The 19,570-nt window shown below is 43.9% G+C and overlaps 1 protein-coding gene across 28 annotated transcripts in view; it reads left to right on the top strand.

The window, feature by feature from the left end:
• The window catches only part of Ehmt1 (euchromatic histone lysine methyltransferase 1), a 175,318-nt gene that overhangs the window by 61,090 nt on the left and 94,658 nt on the right, over positions 1–19,570 (top strand). For 15 of the 28 annotated variants that reach the window (XM_063228611.1, XM_063228480.1, XM_063228590.1 and 12 more), the window contains 2 exons: positions 15,394–15,460; positions 17,575–18,128. In XM_063228611.1, coding sequence (XP_063084681.1) covers positions 15,394–15,460; positions 17,575–18,128 — 621 coding nt within the window. Of the gene's footprint in view, positions 1–9,229; positions 9,426–10,164; positions 10,262–11,995; positions 13,610–15,393; positions 15,461–15,585; positions 15,653–17,574; positions 18,129–19,570 lie in introns of those variants that run through there. The other 13 variants (XM_063228488.1, XM_063228536.1, XM_063228550.1 and 10 more) reach the window with 6 other exon arrangements.

Below are 19,570 nucleotides of genomic sequence, written 5' to 3' on the forward strand. Positions count from 1 at the left end.
TCCCAGCAATATCTGTTGAAGAGACAGTTCATTCCCTCTTTTTTTTTTTTTTTTTTTTTTGTGGTACTGGGGATTGGACTTCCGACCTTGTGCTTGCCAGGCAGGTGCATATGCCTTTGGGCTAAATCCCCAGCCCTCCTTCCCTCCTGAGTATCCTATGAGATCCTCATGAAGTATCAGTTGCCCATAACAATTAGGGCATATTTCTAGATTCTCAGTTTAGCTCTGTTGATCTGTGTGTGTATCATTTGTCAGCAACATGCTGTTAAAATTACTGTATCTATCTATTGAGGTTTGAAACGGGGAAGTGGGAATCTTCCACTTTAGTCTTCTTTGCTGGATTTACAGGCATGTGCCACCATGCCTTGCATTGGGGGAAGGATGTTAATAGGATTATTGTGTTTGTTATGTTGACACTGACAGTGTCCTGGGATGAATGAAGACAAGCTAAGTGTGAAGCCCAGAGGGCAGAGTTGATGGTAAGGTGTGACAGAGTTTTAATTATGCACTCAGAGTTGAGATAGAGGGGCATGCTGATATATGTGTCAGTCAAGAATGATTTTTTATAGCCTGGCATGGTGGCTCATGCCTGTACTCTCAGCGCTTGGGAGGCTGAGGCAGGAGGATCGTTGCGAGTTCGAGACCAGCCTGGGCTACAAAATGAGCTCAAGGCCAGCCTGAACTGCATAGAGAGACCCTGTCTCAAAAAAAAAAAAAAAAAAAAAAAAAGGAATGATCTTATATGTTGCCCTTTTATTTCATGGTGTTTCTTAGAGCTCCTTCCATATTGGTGCATAGAGGTCTGCTTTGTGGACTGTAATATAATGATGGCTATGTGCTAAGAGTGGAGAAGTAGCTGTTTTTTTTTTTTTTTTTTAACTTTTTATTGGTACCAGGGATCGAACTCATGACTGCCTGCTTGCAAGGCAGGTGCTTATGCCGCTGAGCTAAATCCCCAGCCCCAGTAACTGTGTTTTTGACATTCCTGTATTGGTACTGGTTCAGTGTGTATCTGTGCTTTGCTGTTCCAGATAGTCCTGCTGCAAAACCTCATGCATTCCTCCATGTACACCTGTCTAGGGATTTTTCTGTAAAAATGCCAGGAAGTAAAGATGCTAGGTTATACAGGATGTGCTTGTTTAAAAAAATCTGGGTAGGATATGCATACCTTAAAATTCACCATCTTAACTGTTTAAGTGTACAGTTCAGTGTTGTTAGCTATTTTCTCTCTTTTTGTCTTTCCTTTTCTTTTTTCTTTTTGGTCTTTTTGAGACAAGGTCTCATTATACAGTTCAAGCTGGCCTTGAGCTCACTTTGTAGCCCAGGCTGGTCTCGAATTTGCAATGAATGATTTCCTTGCCTCAGTCTCCTCAGTGCTGGGATTACAAGCATGCACCACGACAGGCTTATTAGCTATTTTCTTACTGTTGTGTAACCATCACTGCCATCTAATTCCAGAGCTTTTTCATTCTCACAAGCTGACACTGTGTTCCCATTAATCACTAACACTCTTGGGTCCTGGAAACTACCTTTGTACTTTCTGTCTCTATGAATTTGGTTCCTTTAAGGGACCCATTTAAATGGATCATACAATTTTTGTCTTTTTATGCCGGGTTTATTTCACTTAGTGTAATGTCTTTAAGGTTCATCTAGATAGTAGCAAATTACAGCGTTTTCTTCCCTATTTAAGTAGAATATTCCATTGTATGTTTTTATCACATTTTATTTATTTATTTATTCAGTGGTAGATGGATGCTTGGGTTGCTTTCAGTCTTGGCTGTTTTGATGAATCTTACTGTGAATGTGATCTGATTTTGCTTGCTGGATCATGTGATGATTCTCGTGTGACCCCCCCCTCCCCCAACTTCAGTGCAGGCAGCCTGTAGGCGCAGAGGCGAGGCTGTGGTATGGTAACATATTTAGTTCTGATATGGGGCACTGTGATATGCCCAGGGAAGGTGGTAGTAATTCCATTTTTACTGTTTTGAGAAATTATTGTAGTGTTTTCCTTAGTAACAGCACTACTTTACATTCTCACCAGCAGTGTACAAGGGTTCTAGTATCCCCATGTCTTAACCAGCATTTGTCATTATCCATCCTTGTGATTATAGCTTTCCTGGTGGGTGTGAAGTGATGTCACATTGTGCAGACAAGGACTGGTTTGTTACTGGTTTGTGCCACCCTGTCCTCTGCTGGACTTTGGTCTGGTCTTTCTAGTCCTGATTGTTTCCTTTCTCCTTGAATTGAGGAACTTTAAAAATTTCTCTTTTTCCAATTTGAGTGGATTGCAGTTTATTAAAATTCACAGGAAATTGCCACTTCTATTGAAGTTCGAAATAGGAAGAACTAATTGATCAGAGGCTGATTGGTTTCTGGAAGAATTTGGAAATGATAGAAAATGAGAATCATGCAGAAAACCAGTCAGGATTGTTCGAGGTGCCAAGATATGGTCAGGGAAGAAGCCCTGTACAAGCAACTAGTAAAAAATATTTGAATATTTTAGTGGTCTTTTTGTCATTGTACATTTTTTTCCAGTTAGATTTTTCCTTCTGCCTAAATTGTGTTCTTAAAGTTGTAAAAAGCTTAAGTATCTTTTGAGTGTGGGAACTACCTAGGATAGTCTCACATGTTGATATGTGGTACATCATCAGCCTTTTGCATGCCAGTGCATAAGCGATGGTCAAGTGTGATGCTCTGGCATGTTGATGTGGGCATATCCCTAGCCTGTGCATGGTAGAGAGAGGGAACTGACATGCAGGTGTCCACTAGGGCCCTGGTCAGGTAGCTAGGTAAGGGCTTTGTGGAGAATATAGTAGCACCAAACAAGAGCTGGCCTGGTTTGGGGCTTAGGGAGTGGACCTGGCCTTGGAGGGAAGGATACTGCTGAGAGAATAGATACAGGTGGGTGGGGCAGGGTTTCTTCAGAAAGATGAATAGTGTATGCAGCATGTGGATGGCTTAGAAAGAGCCAGGCATCTAAAAGGCCCAGGATGGATGTGACCAGAGGGTCCTGTGATAGTTACCCATTATGAAACCTTTGGCTGGACTGGAGGAGGTGAGAATTACTATAGCTTCCTGGAGGCAGAAGTGTAGATCTCTGTTTTTTGAGACAAAGTCTTGCCATGTAGCCTGGTTGAGCGTCGAACTCATAGCAATCCTCTTGCCTCAGCCTCCCAGAATGCTGGGATTACAGGCATGCGCTACCACATCCTAGTATAGATCTCTGGAGTGGAACCTAGTTTATGCTGGTTTTAGTGTAATCTCTGAACACCCAGTCAGTGTGGCTCTTCTTGGATACAGAGGTGAGCCTAGGGCTGTGTGACTTAGACAGTATTGTCGGTGTTCTGTGTCTTCTGTGATCCTCCCACACCTCAAGCTTGGGATCCAGTTCAGGGCCTCATACATTGTGTATGTGTGTTCGTGTGAGGGTCTCCTTATGTAGTCAGGCTGGCCCTGAATTCACTTTGTAGCCCAGGCTGGTCTTAAACTTGCAGTGATCCTCCTGCCTCAGCCTTCCAACTGCTGGAATTACAGGCATGTGCCACCATGTCTGGCTTTAGGACATCATAACATGCTAGCAGATGCTCTGTCAGTTGTACCTCAGCTTTCTGCAAGGCATTCTTGCATTCTTTTTATTTTTTATTTTTTATTGGTACCGGGGATCGAACTCATGACCACCTGCTTGCAAGGCAGCTGCTTATGCTGCTGAGCTAAATTCCCAGCCCCGGCATTCTTGATACTCTATACCTTATAATTTCTAGTAGATTGCATGAACTTTTGTCTTAAATTGCCCAGAGTAAATGAAAGTGAGTATGGGAAAGCCTGCATAGGTACATCTTCAGCCATGTGTCTGTGAGTGCTCACTTGGACCTGCTGTGGAGGCAGGATCTGGTCACAGGGAAGGCTGGGTGGCTGGTGTGTCTGGAAGGAAGTCCTCATAGTGCTATAATATGTTGATCCCCATGAAAAGTAGGTTGTTAATTGGCAGGTTCAGTAACTTGCTTTTCTCAGTAAACCAGGTTGTGTTTATTGTAACTGCATTTTCAGAAGAAACTGTTTAAACTAGAAAATTAGCATGTTTATTGGTGGCAGGAAATATGTAAAGTACCACTGTGTTCACGTAGCAAATTGCATAGAAAGTCAAATTAAAAGTTTTTGTCTGTCTGTCTGTCTGTCCGTCTGACTTTTTGAGACAGGGCCTCTCTTTGCAGTTCAGGCTAGCTTTCAAATCACTTTGTAGCCCAGGCTGGTCTTGAGCTCACAATGATCCTCTTATTTAGATTCTCAAGTGCAGGCATTACAGGTGTGTGCTACCATGTCCAGCTCAAACTGAAAGTTTCTTTTTTTTTTTATTTTATTTTTTATTTTTTTGTCTTTTTCGTTTTTATCGGTACCAGGGATCGAACTCACGACTGCCTGCTTTCAAGGCAGGCGCTTATGCCGCTGAGCTAAATCCCCAACCCTAAACTGAAAGTTTCTTAACCCCACCTCCTTGTTCAGTAGTCACTAGTCATATGGAGGAAGGAGTTCTGGTCATGGCTGTCTTTTTTTTGCTTCCCTTTTGAAGACCTGAAGGTTTCATAAGAGCGATTTGGATGAATGGAGCTCTAAGTAGACGGTTAGAGTGGATAAGGCACTGCAGCCTGTGTATTTGCACTTTATATTCCTGGGACCACACAACCAACACATTCGCACACAGGGTATATTTGTCATGACCAGTTTCAGCACTCATGTGCCGAGTTTCCTCTGCCTTCTTTGTAGATCGGATTGCCTGAGGATTCAGACCAGGATTAGTTAGCCATTGAGCATAGAGTTGAGTTGCTGAGTGAGTGTGCCAGACCTGTGTGAGGAGCACAGGTGGCTTCCTTGTTACCTGTGGGGCCTCGACAATGGCCAAGGGGAGGAGTCAGGAAAAAGACTACTACATAGTACTACCCTATGATATTCTGGCCCAATGGCATGCATGGGTGAGTGACTGTTTTCTGGGCCTTGAGCTTAGAACCTCGCCTAAAGGCCTTGGACACTGGATTGGACTCATCTAAAGACCTGTCGTGTGCACATAAAGTGGTTAATGCTGGCTGAGTGGCTGCTGACTAGAGAACCACTTGCAGCCTCCTCTGTGGGCTGGGCTGGACTACTCAAAGGTGGCGACCAGACAGCTCTGAGAGCCAGCAACAGCAGAGCTGTGATGAGGCATGATCTAGCCCGTACTATGGAGAGAGATAATCTCTGTACACCCTGTGGGTCTAGGCAGCTATGAGGCTGCCCAGGAAAGGGTGAGGAATGCGAACCCTATCTCTGGGGGAAGAGCATCAGTGTCATGTTGGTGGAGAGCTGGTAGGACGGGATCTGCATCAGTCATTTTTTTGGGAAACACACAGTGCCTAACAGAGTCCTAGATAAAGGCAGCAAGGATGGAGAGATCTAGTGTGTGTGTGTGTGTGTGTGTGTGTGTGTGTGTGTGTAACTGTGCAGTTCAGGCTGACCTTGAACTCACTGTATAATCCAGGCTGGCCTTGAACCCATGGCAATCCTCCTGCCTCAGCTTCACAAGTGCAGGGATGACAGGCATACACTACCACCATGGTCACTTGGTTTCTTTCTTTTTTCTTTTTTCTTTTTTTGTCTTTTTCCTTTTTATTGGTACCGAGGATCGAACTCATGACTGCCTGCTTGCAAGGCAGGTGCTTATGCCGCTGAGCTAAACCCCCAGCCCCAGTCACTTGGTTTCTTTCTTTCTTTTTTTCTTTCACAGAGCGGGCCAGTCAAGGGTTAAGTAGGAGAGGGAAAGTGAATCAAAATCTGTTCTAGTCTTTTGAAATTCCTTAAATACAATTTCTGGGGCTACTTTGGATATTAATTATGTTTTCCAAATTTAGGAACAAACTCTTCTTTTGCTGCCAAGGGGAGAACAAAAAGACAGAAGGGAAAAGAAAATCTCATATATTGAAGGGCTTCATTCTGGTTCTCCTTACCCTTTGGTAATTAGCTGGTGACACTGATATGAGAGCTACTCAAGATCAGGGTGGCAGAGAATGCTCTGCAGGGCTGAAGGCACACCATCTTGGGGGCTATAGCAAGGCCTTCCTAATCCTTGTATCAGTTCAGGAAGTTTATATTTGTAATCCAATAGAAAATATATTGGAATTCCAATAAATTAATTCTAATCTACCACTTTCAGGGCAACCCATGGCAAGAATAAAGACACTAAGACATAATTACAGTTATGGAGATGCAAGGGGTCCTAAGTTTGGCTAGGATGAAGGTTCATCTGAACTAAGGCCACAATCCAGGACCCAACTCAGGTTTTATTAATTCTTCATTAAAGACGTGGCATGGGGATGAGTGGCAGGAAGTATGTGAGTGCTGTGAGCTGGACTAGGTAGAAGGCTGAGGTCACTTTGAGATTTGCAGAGAGAGTAATACAGCTGAGGTAGTATCTAATGTTTTGGGGTCAGTGCTTCAGCTCTGATGTACAATCTTTTCTACTCTGGAAAGTCATAATCTCATACGTGAGGCTCAGTCCCAGTTGACAGACAGTGTGGAGTTGGTGGTTCTTCATCCTGCCCGGCTCAGCCATGTATTTTGGGAGTCACTAGATGGGGAAACTGTGATTGTCAACTATCACCTTGCTGCAAAAACCACACATCAGCACCACAGCTAGCCCTATTTACATTGTTTAAAGCTAATTGAAAGGATAAAGAATCAGCCTAGTCAGCTCTGTACATATTGTGTATGGAGGTAGGGCCAAGTTTAGCCAAAATGGAGATAACTGCTCTTCTTTCAAGGATAATCATCCAGGCGGCCTTGACAGGGAGCTGCTTGTGCTCCTGTGTTCCTAAGAAGGTGGTTGCCTGTTCTGCAAGCTCCTGCTGTGCTTTCTGGTGGCAGATTGAGCTTGACATTTTTTCTTAGCTTTGTAGAAGGTAGTCTCCCCTCTGCAGTGGAGAAGATGATTGTTGCCCTGCATGTAGAGCTGCAGGTGAGGGAGAGCCTGAGGCTTGGTGTTCTGGTGGGAAGGACTGTCCTTCTCATGGTCTCCCTCCCATCGTGCACCGGGCAGGTTGAGGGTGGTAGTGAGGTCTCCCTCTCCTCATCGTCTGCCACCACAGACTGAAACTGTGTTGACCTCCAACCCAAATGTCAGGGTGAAAGTGTGTTGAGGCCATGGGGGAAAGGCTGTCATTCACTCCAGAACAGTTCTTTGGCTTCCTTCTCATGTGAGAGTTACATCTTTCCTTTTTCTGCCATTGCAGGCTTCCTCAGGGGGAATCTGTTACTCATCCCTCTGGACTGGCTCTGGCTTTTATTCCTGGTATTGGTTGTTGAACCAAAGCCCTTGTTCATGGCAGGCAAAAGTTCTACAACTGAGTTTCATCGGCTGCCCTTTAAAAAAAAGTTAATTTAGTTTTTAATAGATTCTCACTGTGTAGTCCAGGCTTGCCTTGAACTCACTCTGTAGCCCAACCCCTGAACTCTTTATGGTCCGCTTACCACAGCCTCTTGATTATTGGAATTACAGGCATGAGCTACCACATCCCCAAAAAGTTTGAGACAGAAACTTACTGAGTTGCCCAGGTTAGGCTCAAACTTGTGATCCTCCTGCCTCAGCCTCCTGAGTAGCTGGGATTACAGGCATGTACCACCTTACCCAGCTTCTGACCCCTTTTAAATGTGAACTATGAGACCAGAGATATAGCTCAGTGGCACAAGTGCCTGCCTGGCAAGCACAAGGTTTGAGTTCAATTCCTGGTACCAGGAAAAAAAAGTATGTATATATGTATGTGAGTTATGAGGGGCAGATAGTTAGCAGTTTCTGTATTTATGCAGGCCTCAACCTCTGTAACCTGACAAGGATGTAGAAGTGACCTGTGGATGCTCTTTCTGGGGAGGCAGGAGGTAGCTGATTTGTGCCATGAGGTGTGGGTTCCAGGGAGGGTAGGCTGTGCCTGCTGGGTTCTGGGGCCAGAAAGGGAGTGTGTCCTGTTGTCCTTCCAGGCTTTCTGGAAAGCCTGACTGGCAGCATGGGATCCAGAATAAGCCTTGGAGTTGGCTCCCAGAAAACGGAGCAGAATTTGCAACCCATGCCATTTACATTTTTATAGGTGGTCTTACAGTTCACAAGAGTGCCTCTGCCTCGCCCCTTGGGCTGGACTGGCCCAGTGCACACTCACCCTGGGCTGTCCCATTGACCTAGCACACTACTGTTAGACTTTTGGAAAGCAGTTTTATGTGAAGACACTTTGCGGTGAAGCTTTATTGCTGAGGTCAGGTGTTCGGCCCCAGAGGTGCATACCTTGTGCTTGGTAAGTCAGAGTAAGTGTGTTGAGAACATGCTCCTTTCAGAGTTGCTAACCTGATTGTTTGTTGTCAATCTGTCCCTAGTGTTTTAGAGCTCAGCTTTCTGGAGAGTCCTAGTGTGAGCATGTGTGTCTTTTCCCTTTGGGTTCTCCCTCACAGGCTCATGTACCCATGGCTCCTGCTTGTAGCTCAACACCCTGGCGCACTGAGGCTGAGTGGGTTTTTTTTCTCTCACTTCATGGTGACCTGGAACATGTAGGCGCTATTTGGAAACAGACCTCTTAATGGGCACTGAGAACTGTTGTTATTGTTACTGTTAGTTTGCTCATGACATACAGACTCTTTTCAGCTTACCTGACATGTTATGCATAGGTGGTATATGTTGTGGAAACTAGCTTTGGCTAGAAGTAAAACAGCTGCTTTTGAGGTAGTTGTGCAAACCATGTCTTTGTAGATGCTGTCAATGCCTTCCTTGTCTTTGTCTTCTGTTAGCTGTTGACTGGGTGGATGACAAAAGGTCATAGTGTACTGTCTTCAATAATTACATGAGGGTGGACATCACTTCCTCAACAGAAACAGCTGCAAAAACTTCGAATTTAAAGCTGTAGAATGTGGGGTTCAGTAGTGTTTGGCAGGCCTGGGCCTAACAGAACTGAGGTGGGTTCTTCTTACCTCCTAGAGCTGAGCTCCTTGTTGCCAGCCCCTTCTTAGATGGGCAGCCTGAAGCAGTGGTCTGCTCTTTATGGCATCCCAAAGGTCAGCACCCTGAACAGCCTAGAGTTTGCTGTAATTCCATTGGTTCTTTCTTCTATGTCTTTGAAATTTAAATTTACCAAGTTACTTAGCTGTGTTCACTGGCTTGTCTTTGAAGAACTTTAATACAGATTACCCAAAAGATATCTATTCCTTATTTGCCTTTGAATTTTAGGTATTTCTAAGGAGCAGAGCCTTGAGTTTCTATCTTTTTTCTATCACCCGATGTTATTTGGAAAAAGAGAAAATCAGCAATTTGGTGGAGATAGACGGGTAGCCGAGAGGTGGAGTTTGGTGGCCTCTGCAGCAGGTGCGCCCTAACTTCTGTGGCTGGGTGTGCATGTACAGAAGAGTTGGCTGGTGAGCTCAAGGTAGGGTGGTAATCTTCCTGGGAATGGGATATGAATGTCTCACTGAATTTTAACCTGAATAATTTATACTTCATGATAGAAATAAACTTTTAAAGAGATATCTAAAATCAATTGCAGTGAAATTTAGTTAACTATATTATGGCAAATAGTAGTTGATGCAGTCTTATTAAATGGCAGACAGAGAAGAAATGAAAAGCATTGCTGTCCTATGAGTACCAGTTTATTCAAGTGAAATAATGTGTACATGTTGCCTTTGTTCTACTAACAGATTGCTTTAAGTTGTAAGTGATTATTGTGTGCTTATTTTATAGTTATGTTTAGAGGGAGGGCTGTGCAAATAACGCAGTGGTAATGTAAAAACTTGTAGATTTTTAATTTCAATCATTAAGAAAGTCTAGAGTAAAATGTTGATAGGAGTTCCGTCCTATGTGGCCACAGAGACTTTGTAAGGTTACTGGAGTGGACATGTACATGATCTCACTAAAGGAGGTAGGCTTTGTATGTGCGTGCTTCTCCTGCCCTCCACCCTTTCTGCACATTCCCTATGTCTTTCCAGACTTATGTGCTTGCTCTGCGAGCTGGATGTACCGGGCCTAGGGTTCATCCAACTTGGGGCAAGGTTCTGCTTCACTTTCTGGAAAATTTTTTCCTTTATGTTTTGTGTATATATAAACCAACCACTTTGTACTGAAAGAAAAAGTTTCATGAATTGGAAATTTTTTCTTCTTTTTTTCTCCAGCCACCCCAGTACCTTAATATGTTAAAAAGACATTCAAAGAGTAAAACACTATTTTCTAGAAAGATATTTCAAGCCAGCTCTGGCATGTCAAATGTGGGTAAGTGGACTCCTTTATTTTCCTGTTCTTGTTGCTTGCTATTTTATTTTATTTTCATTTTTTTTGAGATAGTCTTTGAGATAGATATGTAGTTCAAGTAGCCTTCAGCTCTTTATGTAGTCAGGCTGGCAGTCCTCCTACCTCAGCCTCCCAAGTGCTGGAATTACAAGTGTATACCACCATGCCTGGTGATATTTTCCCTTTTTAAAGCCATATTTAAAACAAATAGAAGTTTTTGGACTCGGAAGTTCCCTCTTTAAGAGAGAGGTGGTGTTCTTAGGGTACATAATCCAGCCATGGGCCCTGGTCTCCACCCACTTTAGTTTGTACAGATTATCATCATGACTGTTTAGTAAGTGCACTTTACTCTTTTGATTGACTTTGCTTATCTTTTTGTTTAGAATTTTGTATATGAAAGGCTGAAAATGCCTCACAGTTCCCAGAAATTCCAGGTTCTGGTTAAGAATTCCCTTTTCAATTTGAGTTTGAAGTTGGACATAGGCTTTATTCTTGAATATTTAGTATCTCACAAAAGCAGATAGAACTTGCATGTTTAGTCACGATTCCTGGTTCACTACCCAGTGTATGCCCTCTGTTCTCAGTCTGACAACACAGTAGGAGACTGATAAAGAATTCTGCCATATCCTTTCTTTGTCCTCCCTTTCCTTCTCCTTCATCCCTTTCTCCTTTTTAAATTTTTTAATTTTTGAGACAAGATCTCACAAAGTTGCTCGGATGGGATTTATAAATTTATGATCCTCCTGCCTCTTGAGTGTTAGAATTAAAGGTGTGTGCCACCACACCTTGTGGCTTTTTTTTTTTTTTTTTGAGACCAGGTCTCACTATGCAGATCAGGCTGGCCTTGAATTTACTTTGTAGCCCAGGCTGGCCTTGAACTTGCAGTGATTCTCCTGCCTCAGCCTCTTGAGTGCTAGGATTATAGGCGTGCGCCCATCACACCTGGCATTTTTTAAAAAAATCATTGTTTTTTGACATGAGGTCTTGCTATGCAGTCCAGGCTGGCCTTGAACTCATTTTGTAGCCTAGCCTGGCCTTGAACTTGAAGCACTTCTCCTGCCTCAGCCTCCCAAGTGCTAGAATTACAGGCGTGCACTACCACACCCGACTAAAAAAAAAAATTTTTTTTTTGTCTTTTTCGTTTTTTATCGGTACCAGGGATCGAACTCATGACTGCCTGCTTAGAAGGCAGGCGCTTATGCTGCTGAGCTAAATCCCCAGCCCCCCCGACTAAAATTTTTTAATGACTAAACATGTAATACCTGCTGGAAGAACCACTTGTTCTTGCCCTTTGTTATGATTTAGATCTAAACCATTCCCCATAATTCTTCTGTGTGTAGAAGGTGATTGGCTTGTGGGGCTCAGTAGTCATCACTGGATTCATGTGTTGAATCCAGTTGAATAGCTGAACTTGGCTCTTGGTTAGGCCAGAGCTTGGTTGGAAGAGGGAGGTCACTGGGGATGTGATCTAGGAGGGTACATCTCTCTCTGGCTCCTCCCTTCCCACTCTGCTTCCTGGCTGGCATGGAATGAGCAGCAGTCCTTGGCATAGGCCCTTTTTTCATGCCATTTTTGCCTTGAAGCCAGCTAGCTGCAGACCAAAACTAGGGACCAGTAAAGTATGTTTGGGTATTGGGCTTGTGTCTCAGTGACAGAAATGTGACTGAGACACTCACGTTGGAACTCTTTTTTTTTTTTTTTTTTTTTTTTGTACTAGGGATCAAACTCATGACCTGATGCATGCCAGCCAGGCGGTTGTGCCGCTGAGCTAAATCCCCAGCCTTAGACCTCTTTTTGACCTTGACCTTGTCCTTCCTCAGGCTTTGTAGTTCAGAGAAGGTTTGGGAGGTGTGCCCATCAGCAATCTTTGTCTGAGGAGATCTATGATGTGCCTTGTGGGCATGAGGTGACTGTGGCTAGAAGTGACCTCACAGTGGTTCTCTTTGTGCCATGACTTCTTTTGTGTGTGAGGATAGCAGCCAATTCCAGCCTCCAGAGCTTGGGCGGTGTTGTGGCCTGAGGTTCTGTGATCACTGTTCTTCAGGATGGCAGAATTCTTACTGATCATCCATGTTTTTGTTTTTAATCCATCTGTTTAATGTTAATGTGGACTCATGCTGTCCTCATTGTGTTGAGTGGGTTATAATCTATTACTGTCATCATTCCTTTTTGTTTATTGAATTTCCCACAGTTAGCCAGTAGGAGCCCCATCAGGCTTTGCGGTGTTCTTGTGACATGCCTGTCATCCTTTTGGCACTTTCTTTCTTGGGCAGTACACGATGCTCTGAACTTGATTTATAATTTGCTTGCCTCAGTCTGGTAAAGGCCATTTCTTCAGGAGCTTTGGTACTTACGAGAGATGGTACATAGGATCCAAGGTGCAGTTTTTGATGTGCCTGTTGCTGCCAAAGGCCATTGATTTGAGGACTCTGATGTGATTAGAGTTTCTGTTGTTCATAGTGTTGTTGGCAGCAATTTCCATGCCCAAAACCAGTCCTTGTCCTCTTCAGGAGTGTGTTAAGGCTCCTCTGCAGAGGATAAATGCAGGTCACCCAGCAAAAGGGACATTTTATTGTCAAGATGTCATTTCTCTCCCCTGAGCTGAAGATGGATCAGGACTTAAAAAATCTGCCAGTGGATCCATTTGCTTCTGGCATTGCAAGTATGGTTGTAAAAAAGAAGTGACAATAACATGAACTGGAGTGAGATGGCACTTGTTATGCTTTGGGTTGCAGGTCCCATCCACAAGCCTTTTCTAGCTCAGTGTCTACCCATGTCAGGAATTCTGAGCATTAGGTTTCTGTCCCCTTTGAGAAAGTGATGAGAGCATGTATCCTCTTGTTAGATAAAATGTAGGTTCAACCACAGAGCATTTGAGTTTCAGTTTTACTTCCTGCTCTGGTCTTGGCCAAGCTTTCCATGCGCATTCCTGGGACTGTCCACCTCTGTGCTGACCCTCCACGAGGATCACAGATGGTTGTATCTTGACCTTTCCTTGTTTCAAGCAGCAGATACTGATTGTGCAGCTTGGATGTTCCCAGCATCATTTGGGTCTATCCTGAGTGGAAAACAGATGTACAAGTGAAGGTACAGGCTCATGGGGGGGCGTTCCCAGAACCTTTCTGGTCTTTGGGAAGACTGTCTATTCCTCTTTCTACATGCCAGGTCCTGGGATGTGGTGGGGTGATGCAGCAGGAAAGAACTAATGCCTCCCCCTGGAGCCAGTTGGTGAGACAGTAAGAGAGGCCTCGGACAGACAACAGGAGTGCTGGGTGTGCTGTGCCACTGAAATACAGTTTACAGACTTCATAGCAGTCTGCGCTCTTACAGGTTAATCTGTTTGTTTCTGCTGCTTCTCTCCAACCTAGAACAGGAATCTTTTTCTGAAAAGATTCACACAGGTAGCTTTGACCTCAGAGGTCTCTGTTGTCCTTTGTTGTTCATAAGCCTTTGGAAATGTAAAAACCACTCAACTAGCCTGGTCCCTACCCTTGATATCAAATTTGCTGGGGCAGGACCTGTTTACTACTGAGGTTTTCTGCCTACCTGGAACATGATGGGTGTTTAGTCATAGTGGTTGACCTTTAGTCCAAGTACTGGGAAGAGATGACTTTTGATGTCCCCTAGGTTCCATCAGTTGCCAACTAAAGGGCAGGATCAAGCTGTCCTGATGGGCTCTCCCTGAATGAATGTCAAAAAACAGGTCTTTCAGGGATCTCTGAGGTGCTCAGCTTACAGTAAAGGCTGAGCTTCACCGGAAGCTGGGGAAAGATTGGCACTACTCATATCCTTTCTTGACCTGTATTTCTGGGGTATAAAGAAGTTATCAGCCCTTCCCAAGAATGCTGCTGGTGGGAGCATTCGGGGAACACTGAGGAGGTCAGACATTTGTTTGCAGCAGGATTGAGGAAGGAAGGGTGATATCAGGGTTGGGGGCTCAGAGTGACAGATGGGCAATGGCTTTGCTCTTGGGATTCAGATAGGGTGTGAAGTAGAATTAGCGATGAGCTCAAGGTTTAGTGGGAACGTTCTGAGAAAACTTTTTGGTGTCTTTAGGCACTTAGATTTCTCTGAGCCTGATACCAGAGTGGTCTGCATCTTTTCCCCTGTCCCCAAATGTGGGCAGAGTGTTTGCTGATATTCTACTACCACTTTTGTCTGTAAAGACCTGGTTAAGAGCATATTTTGGGTGTGTTTACATTCAAGAGGTATTACAAACCTCTTCAGGATGAGGTTTTTTAGTTTTTTTTTTTTTTTTTTTGTCTTTTTGAGGCGGGGTTTCACTATGCAGTTCAGGCTGGCCTTGGGCTCACTTTGTAGCCCAGGCTGGTCTCAAACTTGCAATGATCCTCCCACCTCAGCCTCCTGAGTGCTGGGATTACAGGCATGAGCCACCACGCCCAGCTCTGAGGTTTTTTAGTTTTAAAAAACAAATCTCTAGACACCTTGTATGGTATAGAGTATGCCTCAATGTGGTAGGCACATAAATATTTAGTGACTTGACTAGCTTATTGAAATTTTCTGGATTTAGTCATTTCTGTAAACTTCTTTATAAGTTGTTAGACATTTGAAATACTAAGGTCAGTTATGGCTCGTGCCTTTTAGAGCTTTCATTGATAAACAGCTGGTTGTAGCACACATGCGATAGGTTTGCCACCACTGACTTAAGTGGATTATTATGATTAAAACATTTTTTTTTTTTGGTACCAGGGATCAAACTCATGACCTTACGCTTGCCAGGCAGGCACTTGTGGCACTGAGCTAAATCCCTGGCCTCCTTAGGTGGATTATTGTTGGTAGCAGAATGCATATAAAAATACAGCATTCCTATGACATATCAAAGCATTTTGAATTTATATAATACAGTAGCACATTCTTACTGTTAAAAAACTATTCCCAGAACTATAGAATAGATGGGTGTTTCTTTGGACTATTTTCTGAATGCTACCCTCTTCCTGGACGTAACTGTGCTATCTATAGATTGAAGAACTCAATCCTGAGAATCTGATAGTGAATTTTGTAACTGTGATTTGTTTTAGAGACATCGTGCTAGTGGGTTGTGCCCTCTGTCTCTGCTGTATGCAGGTTGATGGCTTTTTGTTTTGTTTTTAAAGCAGGCAGTTCCAGCCAAGGGGGAAACTAAACAGGATTGCTGCATGAAAACTGAGCTGGTGAGAGAAGGTAAGGAATATGTTTGCTGGATGGAGAAGTGACATTGTCCACCTACAATCTGTCCAAGGCTGCTGACGTCTTATTTGTACCTGGGGTTATTGTATAATTCCTCATCTCTTTGCATTCCTGAACAGACGGACGGACGGACAGACACACACACAGATACACATGGAAAGATCTGCTTGAGAAGGAAGAAACAAAGTATGAAAAGCAAAACCTCCACATATCCTTACCTTAAAGTATACCCTGAAAGTGAAGATGAATGGTTACATGAATGTTGCAGCATCTTTATTTATACCACTGGAAACTGGCACCCACTGTGGCCTCTCCTGATACAATTGGATAGACAGACTGTGGTATAGCCACATGATGGGATGGTGAGCAGGTTGTATACATGGGTCATGCCACAACAGGGATGAAGCTTATGTGTGTTTAGCCAGGCGAAGGAGGCCATATGTCAGGCCACATGCTATGTGACTCCATTTATATATTCTGGACAAGGTGGACTAGAGGCTTGGAGGACATAGGGAGAGGCATTGAAATGGCAGTGGGAGGAAGTGTGAGGAGGCTGTTTGATAAGAAGTAGGTGTGGACACTTGGTTCTGTATGTGCTAAAATGCTGTGCCCTGAGTGTGCACATGATCTATCTAACCACACTGTAGAGCAGCTTGCTAGGTAACTTGGAATGTGGTGTACTTACTGGTTTCCTGCACCCTCCCCACAACACTGGTGGTTGGAATATATAGGGGATCTGGCCCAGGTCTGTCCTCTGCCGGACACCAAGCTCCCCTTTTGCCTGCATTCTGCCCTTACCCCAACAACCTCTAAGTGGTATAGGTCTCCAGCCAGCCAGATTGAGGCCTCTTACTGCTGACTTCTTGAGTGACATGGTGACTTGGTGCTCTCTGCTAGCTCTGGGGTTCAGCTGCTCATGTTCTCTTCACTCACCAATACCTCACCCTGTTTGTAAGACTCCTAGCTGTCTGGTGTTTGTTTCCTATCTGTTGGCCCTTTCCTGTCTCTATTCCTCCTCTGTCCCTTGGAATTTTCTAATGTATCAAGTGTAATGAGGCTATTCAACCCCTTTGTTGCTAACATTTAGCTTTCTCTTTTATTCTTTAGTGTCACCTAACCTAGTAGCTTTTTTCTTTTATAGTAAGCAGTATTAATACATGTCTGTAAGTTATTTCGGATTTTAAATACAATTAATTTATGAATAGGTATGCATTTACTTTGGAATTTGATGTTTAACTTCCTAAGTTAAGGAAGTTTCTACATATTCTGTTTTGTTAAGGGTGTAAAAAAAATGGTTAATAGCTGTTGATTCATTCAGAAAAGATTATTAATTGCGTACATGGTATGTACTAGTCCTGGGTTTGATGTGCCACATCCGAGAGGATGGGCAGATAACACAATCAGCAAAGAATGCTGTGTATCAGGTGATAGGTGTGACAGCAAGGTGAACAAGGTGGAGCTCTGGCCTGGCTGAAGCTTCTCTTCCCTGTAGGGATGTAGTCATGTGTCTCCTGCCTCAACTCATCATCAAGTTAAGTGTACTCTTCTGTTTCCTGATGCAGAATGTGTTCTTGTTTCTCACCATCCTGGAAATGACTGTAAATTGTCTTGAGGAGACAGCTTCCCAAAGAGGGTATCATGGAAGCTGCCCTCATTGGCCTGTCTCCCTGCTTATTTGTGTGAAGTTGCTTGGGGAGGTTTTTTTTTTTTTTTTTTTGAGACTGTCACTGTATAGTTCAGAATGGTCTTGAGCTCACCATGTAGCCTAGGCTGGCCTCAGATTCCTGGTGATCCTTTGCCTCAGCCTTCCAAGTGCTGAGTGTGCTACCACGCCCAGCACTGCAGCTCTATTTTTTTTTTTTTTTTTTTAATCTCTGACAACATTCATGCTTTTCATACTGTGATGACTCCTCAGATTTAACCAGAAGTTAATTTTAAGAAATAGCTTTGTATTTCTTTTGTTTGAACTTAAGTGCTGGTTTGTGTTTCCTTTACTGAAAGGATTTCAGTAGATGTTTCAGAGAAGCCACCTGAATGAACTATAGCTCCTGCTGGTGGTGGTTCATGGAGGCCAGCTGCCAGCTGTGGTGATGCTCTTTCTTTCACAGATATTCTTATGGCTGCTGATGAAGGTCTTGCTGAGAAACCAGTGGGAGAAACTCCCATGGCTGCAGATGGGGAGACCAATGGGGCCTGTGAAAAGAGCGGTGACACCAGCCACATGGATGGAGCCAAACTCACTCAGGAGAGCACCAGATCCAGCCCCCAGGAAGGTGGCCACAGAGCAGCCCGGATAGCGGAGAATGGGGTTTCGGAAAGAGACGTAGAAGTAGGGAAGCAGAATCACGTCGCTGCTGATGACTTCGTTCAGACATCCGTCATCGGTAGCAATGGATACTTCTTTGGCAAATCTGCTCTCCAGGGGCAGCCTTCGAGGACTCCAAGTACCCTAGCCTCCTCGCTTCCTGGCCATGCTGCAAAGACCCTGCCTGGGGTGGCTGGTAGAGGCAGGACTCCAAGTGCACTTCCTCAGGCACCAGCCGCAGCACCATTGCCTGGGCCTGGGGGAGCAGATGCAGAGGACCGGAAACCTGCAGCTTCTGGCACTGATGTCAAGGTTCACAGGGCACGCAAGACCATGCCGAAGTCCATTTTAGGCCTGGTAATTTTGTGCCTTCTGTTGTTGTTTCCTTTCTTCTCCTTTGTCTTAGTGGCAAGTAGACCTTTAATACTTGGTGTATTAAAGCGAAAAGGCAGTGAATGGCAGTGGTTGCATAGTAGTGGTCACTTCCAGCTTGTGAGCAGTCAGGAGATGCTGCCTTTGACACCTCCCCAGCTGTGGCTTTTTGGAAAGGGTTCTCTCACTCTGTGTGGCGATATGTCAGGCACTGTTGAGGAGACTGCTTCCTCATCTGCAGTGGGCCTGGAGGCATTAGTCTAGTTCAGCAGAACTCAGCACCCACTCTCTCACTGAGAAGCAAGTGGAAATGAAGTTGGTTAAGGCCAAGTGTGATGCAGTCAATGACAAAGGACCTGAAATGCACCAGGCTTAGGCTTACCTTGAAAAAGAAATGAGTCTTGTATACTGAACATTTAGCATTGGCAGTGCTTGTCTGAATATCTTTTAAAATGTCTGTAATGCTGTTATTTTGCTTTAGTATTAATTTGGCTGAGGATATATTCTGGGTTGTGATCACCTTCCCTTGAACTTTGTAGTATCTGGCATTGCTGGTGGCATTCTGAAGCTCACGTGTCCATACTGTATAGGTCATCTGACATTTCCTCTGCAACCTTAGGGTTCCAGGACCATTTTTTTCCCCCTCATCAATGAGTTCTGCCAGTCTGTCAACTCCAGGAAAATGTTATGTATGATTTTCTTTCCATCTCCTTCAGGTGAGTGTTGGTTTCCATCTCTGTGGACAGCCTCACCGGTCTCCAATTCCACTTTATAGTCTTCTATTCATGGGTGGGGATTTCGCTCACTAGCATAAGCACCTACCTGGTAAGCACGAGGTTGAGTTCAATCCCTGGTACCAAAAAAAAAAAAAAAAAAAAAAAAAAAAAAAAAAAAAAAAGCTCCCAAAACTCAAAAAAAAAAACCCCCAAACCAAAAAAGAAACAAACAAAAATACATACATGCATATATATATATTTTCATTCTTCTGTTCATTCCATGTATTGATTTTGACTTTTTTCATACTCAATACCTGATTAGTTCCTTTAATTAAAACTAGTTCTACATCGTGTTTCATCTTATCCTTCAAGATGTACTGATTTTAATTTTTTCCACAGTCTCTGTTAGTGAATTTCGATTCCTCAGAGGTGTTCTGTTTAGACATGATAGCTCTTGTACATGGTCATTTTCCCCCTCCAGTATTGACTTTTCCTCTTTAGGGGTGTGCTTGATTTTGGGTTAATGGCAATGGACCAGCCTGAGTACTGGCAGTGTATCTTGGGTTGGTACTATGATCATGAGGTGGTGATGGGTGCAGCCTGGAATTGCACTGGCCAGCCTCAAAACTTGAGGTCTCATTGCTTCTAGGTGTTTTTGGCCACTGCTAGGCTGCTGTTTGGATGCCTTCTTACATGACATCTACTGGTAGC

Source organism: Cavia porcellus, unplaced genomic scaffold, assembly GCF_034190915.1.
Source record: "Cavia porcellus strain 051 isolate PalLab524CR breed Dunkin Hartley unplaced genomic scaffold, mCavPor4.1 scaffold_1, whole genome shotgun sequence".
NCBI classification, from domain to species: domain Eukaryota; kingdom Metazoa; phylum Chordata; class Mammalia; order Rodentia; family Caviidae; genus Cavia; species Cavia porcellus.